This window comes from Rhea pennata, chromosome 27, assembly GCF_028389875.1.
Source record: "Rhea pennata isolate bPtePen1 chromosome 27, bPtePen1.pri, whole genome shotgun sequence".
NCBI classification, from domain to species: domain Eukaryota; kingdom Metazoa; phylum Chordata; class Aves; order Rheiformes; family Rheidae; genus Rhea; species Rhea pennata.
The window spans coordinates 127423-135410 of record NC_084689.1 but is presented as its reverse complement, the minus strand read 5'-3'; the positions used below and the strand labels follow the sequence as shown (position 1 = coordinate 135410).

General features: G+C 50.9%; 1 protein-coding gene across 9 annotated transcripts in view; it reads left to right on the top strand.

Annotated features, from left to right (window-relative positions):
• Positions 1–5638: 5638 nt before the first annotated feature.
• CELF5 (CUGBP Elav-like family member 5) overlaps positions 5639–7988 on the top strand; it is a 42901-nt gene continuing 40551 nt past the window's right edge. For all 9 annotated transcript variants that reach the window (XR_009960892.1, XM_062596467.1, XM_062596465.1 and 6 more), the window contains exon 1: positions 5639–5909. Coding sequence is in view for 8 of the 9 variants with exons in the window: in XM_062596467.1 (XP_062452451.1) it covers positions 5639–5909 (271 nt within the window). In the remaining variant the exon portion in view is untranslated. The remainder of the gene's footprint in view (positions 5910–7988) is intronic.

Here is a 7988-nt window from a genome sequence, read left to right as displayed (position 1 = left end):
TGTGTTGGTGGGCTGCTTTTTTTTTCCTTTTTTTCCATTAAAAAGGGGGATTTGGTAGCTGGTTTGTAGAGGGTGAATATGCACAATAAATGTGTTTGCATTACAAAAAGGAAATGCATAGTGTCCCACAGGCTGGCAACTCGACTCCTTGTTTCAGGCTCTCTCCTTTGTAGGCTGGTGTCAGATTTCTCTCTCAGAAGGAGAATGCTCTGTAGTGTTTATTCCCTTATGATATATTCCCAATGATCTTGCTATACAGAAATGATGTCAGACAGCAGTCTGCTGCAGGCCATGGGAAGGGCAAGCTAGAATGTGAATCATTCAAAGGAGTCTGTAATTAGGAGGCTTGTTAAATAGAGGGGAATTTAAAAGCCTAAGTATAAAAGAAAATATTCCTTGCCCTGTAGCAGAGAAAAATGACAGGCTATGAAAGGAGTGGTAAGAGGATACTTCATGTTTGAGATCTAAATGGATCAAACTTTAGGATTATCAGCTGCAGCAAGCACAGCTTTCCTCAGCAAGGCTTTTCCAGGCTTTGCAACAGCTTGCGTCTTCCATCTATTTTAAGTTTTTCTCTTGCCCTGGTTTCCATAGTATCTAAATGCTTCCTGCTCTTAAATGTATTCCTCTGACACTTGCGACACCTTGGTGAAGTAGGAGGTTCTAAGGCCCTTGCTCTATGGAGGTGCAGAGACTGTAACAGCTCAGGATTGTGTGGAAGATGTGGGATGGAGAATCTGGGATTTCCTAAATGCTAAATATAACTGATGGATTAGCCTTTCACTAGGGATAGCAATGGGGGGGGGGGAAATCCTTCCTCTTAAAACAGCCCTTCAAAGATTAGTTAAGAGACCATGTGCTGTAGCTGCCGGGAGTGGATAGGAAGATGGATGGGCTCCATAACTGAGGCATTTCCCTTTCATCCTTTGTTCAGCTAGTGACTGGCCACATGTGCCACTTTTGCTCTAGAAGGTGAGAGAGTATGCGGACATTAAACTCTGTCCCAAAGACAGGCTGCCCATGCTGTAAACTTATTCCTCTGGTGTATTCTTAACACAATGCCCTAATGTGCTGTTTAGAGACTGAAGGTAATGGGAAGAGAAGTGCAAAAAAGGTGGTGTGTGGGGAGCTGAAAAGGTAACTTGCCAGTAAGAATGGAACAGTGTATATGGGAGAAGTATCCAAGAGATAGAGTCCCAAGGCAATGCTAGGAGTGTGAGAAGCTACTGATGGTAAAGGACTCAAGACCTGGAATTTAAAGCTCTCTGTTTTCTGGAATTTAAAGCTCTCTGTTCTGCATTATTAGATGCTCTGCAAAGAGATGAGACCTCACCTCATGGCATCCTACAGCAGCCCTGACTCCCATTGGTCTAAGCTGTCACGGTCAAGCCTTGATGGAAGTTCCCACAAAGGTGCAGATATGTTAGCAAGACTGCTCTTACTGCAGTAAAACCCAATTTCTATTGCCACCGAAGAGGTGTTTTGTTGGCTGGGTAAAGCTGGTGCCATGCTCCTGAAGCACTTGGTATAGGTGTGAACCCAAGATGATGCAATTGGGAATGCTCTCTCCTTTATATGCAAGCCCTGGGCTACTCTGAAGTCTGCCAGTGTTTGTGTTGCTGCTGTAGCCCGCTGCCACTGATGTCTAGCTGAAAAAGCCCTTACAGGTAAGAGCAGGCTGGAGGGCAGGGAATTGCTTAATGGAAGACTTGGCCTTGCTTAGGGAAGGGAGAGGACAACTGCTCTGGCTCTTCATTGCAAACTGAGGTTTGGCAGTGACTGCTGATGCTGTGGTGGCACCTGTTGAGCAAATTGCTACTGGAGTAGCAAAAGCAGCTCCAGAAATGGAGGATTGGTTGTGTCCCCCAGATCTCTCCTGAGGGACTTTGCTCTAAAGCATGTGATCAGAATGACCACCTTCATGCATGGTGCCTGCTCCAGGAGCATCACTAAGGGGGACAGAATAAACACAAAATCGGGTCAGTAGAACTTAGTGTCTTGATTAAAAACAGGCCCAAGCTGAACTTGATCAGCTTGATAGATACTATATGACTCCAGGGCTAAGAGTAACTTTGTTTAACTGAGAGAGGACCCTGGGTTGTTCTGCTGTTTTCTAGCTGCTTTTCTTTTGAGAATTTGAAGAAGCAGTTTGCAAGCAGCAGCTTTGTTTAGCAGGCAACAAGACTTATCCATTTTTAAATCCTCAGAGAACAGCTGTTCTTGATCAGAAAGAAATCTGGAGTCTGTTTATTTTTGACCTGCCCACTGTTATAGACAACTTCTGCTCATAAAATCACAAGCCTTAAAACTTCATTAATTTATGGGTTTTTGCAAAGTTAAAGTATTGAAAATCTGATTTAAAATCTTCATTGTTTGAGATATCAGATATACAGTGAAAGGTAAACAGCAAGTACTTGGTAAGCAAGAGAAGATGAAAGCTTCTAGCAGAAAGTTAAGCCCTCTTCCACAGAGAGGGTAGGGTGCCTTTCTCTTAAACCACTCATCTGTTTGTTCTGGAGCAATTTTTTCTGCCAAACCCTTTGTTCAGAGCAGAAACAGTCACATGACAGGAAGGAACTGGTACCTTCTTCAGACCCTACTCTGCTGCTTGGAGGTTTTCTGCCAGGGCTGCCTCAACTGGTCCTTCCTGTCTGGGGAGCAGACAGATCAGAGAGACAAGTTGTTCTGAAAGATTCTTCAAAGATCCAGTGTGGAGTGTGTGTGTGTGTTCTTTCTTGATTTGTATCTCCTAGATGATGTGGAAATTCAGAGCTCCAGTTTGCATTTTCTCCCTTCCCTGCTCCTGAAGGCACTGAGAGGGAAGAACAGTTGCTCCTTCTTTTGCAAAGTGCATCCCTGCAGTTCCTGCACCCTGTCCTTGAGCCCTTCCCAAATCTGGGCCACAGGATTGGCTCTCTTCACCTTTTGGCTTAAGCTGCTCCTGTCTAAATCCAGCCATTCCTATATTTTCCTGGCTTCAATAGGGAATAGAGGTGATTAAAAAAGAAAACACTTTGCTTTTTTACTTGCTAATGTCTCTCTTCAGTAGTGAAACTCCTCACCTCACAGGCACAGAATATTTGGGGAGGGGAGAAAGATGGTTTTTTATTAATTTTTATTTTTTTAATAGCTCCTTTTGAAGCAGCTTCTCAAGTTTGTTCTCTCATCCTCTGGTGATCATGGATCAGAGTTTTGTTGCACACTGCCAGTTCTCCCCTGCAGCCTCCTCCATGATGGATGGGACCTGTTTCCTCTTCATCTGAAGAGGTGACCTGGCTCCTTTGGTCTTGCTGTCTGTCTTGGAGATCTGCAGTACCTTCCCTCCCTTGTCACACACTCTTTCATTTCCATATTTTCCCCTGCTGTCTCTCTGTCTCTGAAGCTCCATCTTCGTACTATGATTATCTTTTATCTGCCCCTTAATCCTGTTGCTGTAGTATATAATTCTCTATCTGGCTCTGCAAACTCTTTTCAGGCACTGATTGACAACTGCTGTATTTTTCACTTACCAGCAGTATTTTCTTGCCTATTTTTTTCTTCTGCAATCAAGGATGATTATAATATGTCCATCCATAGACTCCAAAAGACACTGGACATGTCTTTTCCTCTGGATAGATATTTTCCACCTGAGATGCTGGGTCCCTTGGGTTGGACATAAATCCAGAGCTGCAAAACCCTGTGCTGCAGCAGCTGACATGAAAAAGCAAGCTGGGCATGTAAAGGAGTTTGAAGACATGAGCAGTTTAGCCATGATTCATCTAAGGTAAGGTTTGCTGCTGTTGTGATAAAGATCTCTTGTTTTTAAGGTTGCCTTATCTGTTTGCAGCTGTTAAAAATCAGCTTGACTTGTCACAGACTTCTCAGCTGATGCATCTGTGGCCTTTGAATAGCTGGCAGAGTGCTGACGGCTTTCGTGAGAGATACAGAAAAAGAGTGTGACCATGGTGGGGAGCTTTATTTTTGAGGGTGGATTTTAGGAGTAGTGGGCATCCTGCAAGGGTGTGCCCCAGGTTCAGGCTGAGCTGCAACAAGCTGAGAGCTTTTGTTAACCCATTTGAGCAAAAAGCAAAACCCATTTGGGTCTTTTGCAGCTGCTGGCCCTGACAAGCAGTCTGGCAGCTCCATGTGAAGCTGGGGACAGCCAGGGCTGGGGAAGGACATGTGTGAATGTGAGATCAGACTGGGAGAATGTTTGGGCCAGTGTTCCAGGAGAGGAGATAGTGGGATGCTGTGGGGAAAGGCAGGAATGAGCATGGAGCAGGAGGGATGTCCTGCTGCTGCTTTTAGCCTCAGCTCCCTGCTCCTATGTCAGATGTATGCGTCAGCAACAGAGTGCCACCTCTGCTCGCTGTCTCTGTCTGCAGGATCCAGGGCAAGAGTCCTGGGAGATGGCAGAAAGCTCCTAGCAGAAACAGAGCTGTGCTTCTCTGCAATTCCTTGAGCCTGCTGCCCTGAGCAGAGCCAAGCACTTGACTTCTGCTGAAATCCTCTGCAGACCTCCCAGCACAAGAGCATGGGTGTCTGCTTGTTGGCAGGGATGCTGCGGAAAGGCAAGGAGCTGTGGGATAAGGCAGAATGGGTCAGCTGTGCCCTAGCAGCACCTGAGTGAGGCTTGCTGGCTGTGAGTGTGCAGAGCATCACCTGAAGCTCAGTAGAAGTGGGAGCTGGGTAACATCCCCATCTGGGCCAGCTGCCATGAGGGCAGAGACCACTGTTTCCCTCTGCTGGCTGATGGAAGACAAGGAGGCAGGTTTGGCCCTAGGAGCACTAATTGCTGCACAGACATGGATACACTGCTGGCCTTGCGCTGTCTGGCACAGCCCTGGCAGGACAGAGTTGGTGACACCTCTGCTAGTCATGTTAGCAGCAGCAGCCAAGCTGCCAGGGAGGGGGCTCTGCCCACAAGGCCAGGCTGGGAATCAGTGTGGACCTGGGCCATGTTTCCTGCCCCTCCCAGCCCAGCTGCCCTCCACAGTATGCATCAGCCTCCTGCTTTTTGGGGGCTCAGGGCAGGGCTAGTGCTGTGGAAGGAGCAAAGCCCTGTTGCCACCCTCTTTTCTCTTGAGGGTGCTGGGGAATTTTCTGCTTTAAATCATTCCCTTGCCTCCAGGCCCCAGCACTAAGACACCAGGGAAACAAAGTGAAAGGAGCTAAATGCTGATTTCAGAGGCAGATGTGGAGGGAGATAGACACAGCCTGTCTTTTGTTAGCAGTATGGGCATAGGCTCTTGTTGTGGCCCCGGAGGGTCCCCCAAATTTCACTCCAGCTGCTAGCAATTCACCCTCCCAGGACAAGCGCCAGCTCCTACAAATAACGGGGCCACTACTAGGGTGCCCCTGCCTGGGACGGGACCCCTTGGTGGGGTCCCTGTGACCCTCCCGGCCCCTTCCCAGGCACGTTCACCACCCGTGAGGTCCCTGCGCTCCCTCGTGAGGTCCCTGCGACCCTTTCAGGCGCCCCCCGGCACGTTCCCCTCGCGGGGGTCCCGCCCCTCGTGGGGGCCTCCGCGCCCTCGGCCCGGCCCCGGCAGGGGTCGCTGCGGAGCGGCCCTTTGTGGCGCCGCGGCGCCGGCGCTGGCGGCGGGGCCGTTCCCAGCCGCTGCCTCCCCCGTCCGCCCGCCCGCGCCGGGCGCGGGGCATGGCCAGACTCCGTCAGGGCGAGGCGAGGAGGCAGCCGCCGCCGCCGCTCCCGCCGCAGCCGCCGCGCCGAACCTCCCCCATGAGCAGCAGCGGCGGCGCGGAGCCTCCCGCGCAGCCCGACAGCATGAAGGACCTGGATGCCATTAAGCTCTTCGTGGGGCAGATCCCGCGCAACCTGGAGGAGAAGGACCTCAAGCCGCTCTTCGAGCAGTTCGGCAAGATCTACGAGCTCACCGTCCTCAAGGACCGCTACACCGGCATGCACAAGGGTGAGCCCAGCCTCGCGCGGCCCGCTCCGCTCCTGGACGCACAAAGCACGGCGGGGCCCGCCGCCCCTCGCGCGACCCCCCGCGCGGGGCTGCCTCCGCCGAGCCCCGCTCCGCCGCCGCGGGGTCACTCGCGCCCCCCCTCCCCCCCGCGGTCCCCGCGCTACAGCAGCGCCGCGGGGCAGTGGCCGCAGAGCGCCGGCGTCGGGGTCCCCGGGGCGCTGAGCGGTGGCCCTGCGGCCCGAGCAGGGCCCGCCGGGCGGGCTGGGTCCGCGCCCCCCTTCGGCTCCCTCAGACTGGGTCCGCGCCCCCTGCTCTTTCGGGCGGGGATTGGCTCCGCTGGCCACCGCAAGCCCCCAGGCCGGCTGTGCTACCACCTGCCGGCGCCCCGACGTGCCCGGCCGGCGTCCCGCACTCCCGCTCTGCGCCGCGGCCTGGCCGGGCGCGCCGTTGCACGGCATTTGACAAAGGCATCAACGTGCAGCTCGGAGCGCACTGAGACCATGGCAGCTCATTGCAGAGACTGGAATGGGAGCCCTCAGTCAGAGACCAGCAACCTTCCCTGTGGTCTCAGACCTCTTCCTAGGCTGGAATATAACGGTATAGTTTTAAAATTTGCAGCTTGTATTCTTTGTTATGCAGATCTGCTATTTCCAATGGCATTCAGGATAGATAGATAAAGAGCCTTCTTGAGCCCCTGATTACTGAAGGGCCTTAAGGGGATACTAAAAAGTTTGAGAAGGCTTGTTTGGCTACATTTATTGTTGTATTTGAAAGCTGTGGCTTGGAAAGCTGACGTGTTCTGAGTGTCTGCTCCCTTCTGCAAAGCAGTCAGAGCCCTGCCCCAGCAGGTGTTTAAGGCTAGGATCTTATAATGATCACCACTACTCCTGCAATGAGTGGGAATTCACAAGGCCCATTTGCTGTGAGATCTGAGACAGTGAGCTGAGCACCCCTTCCTGGAACATGTAGAGCAAGCCTGTAGGGAACCTACAGTAAATACCTTTAAAGCTCTCAGTGCTCAGCCTGGCCCTCTGTGTCCGGAATGATTTGTGATGAGGTCACATGGTGGTGCACACAGGAGGGAGTGGGAGTTGCCTTCAGCCCTGACACCTCTAGTTTCAGACTTAGGAGAAAACTTTAAAAACCCTGTGAATGCTATGGCAAGTCCAACATTTCCAGACTAAACCAAGAGGAGAAGGGACAACAGAAGAATGGATTTATTTCCAAACAAAAGGCCAAATGTAACCCTAATTTAAAAGGAAACAGTTCCTCATTGAAGGCTGTGGGAGTCAGGATGGTTTGAATCTAGCCAAAGAAGTATGTTTGTCTTGGGTTTCAGAACCAAACCATTGTGTACTTGGATGTCTACGTGTGCATGGGTCTAAGTCCAAACCTCTTACAATCTGACAGCGAGCTGCCAGGTTTGAAATCTAGGGAGAGGAGAATGGCCCCCAGGCAAGAAGCAAGGGCACATTTCATTGCAGTTGACGTGTTAAATATAGGCTGTATCTGTGGGTGGAGGTCAGATTCCATGGATTTGCCACTCAGATATGGAAATCAGAGGGGGCAGCACTGGTATTAGCCAGATATGTGTGACGTTAACTTGCTGCGAAATGCAGGATTCAGGTAGCAAAATGAATGTATCCCTTTGGTTTTGACATTTTTGAGCAGATGCTGATTAGGGGTTGTTGGTGCTATGTTCTTTCCAGAGACAGCCAGTCATGTGCAAGTTATTCTGGTGGCTACTGTACAGTTATTTTCACACTTTTGATTTCTTCTGGCCTCCCTGTTTTTTTGTAAATGGAAAGATTGGGATTCCTTGCCTTATGGCTTGAGTTACTTACAGTCCTTCAGCTTGTTTTGGAACTGGACATTATGCATTTCTGAACAAGGCCATGGAGGGGATGAGCATGCAGAGAATGCGTTAGCAGCCAGCCCTGACCTCTGCCTTTCCTGGCCTCCTCAGTGGGTCCAGCTGCCTCGTATGCTTGCTCCCACAAGAGCTGAGTCCTGCACCCCATGAAAAGGCTAATCTGAGGGGAGCCACTGCAGCTGTTGGCCTCCACAGGGCTGGAGGAT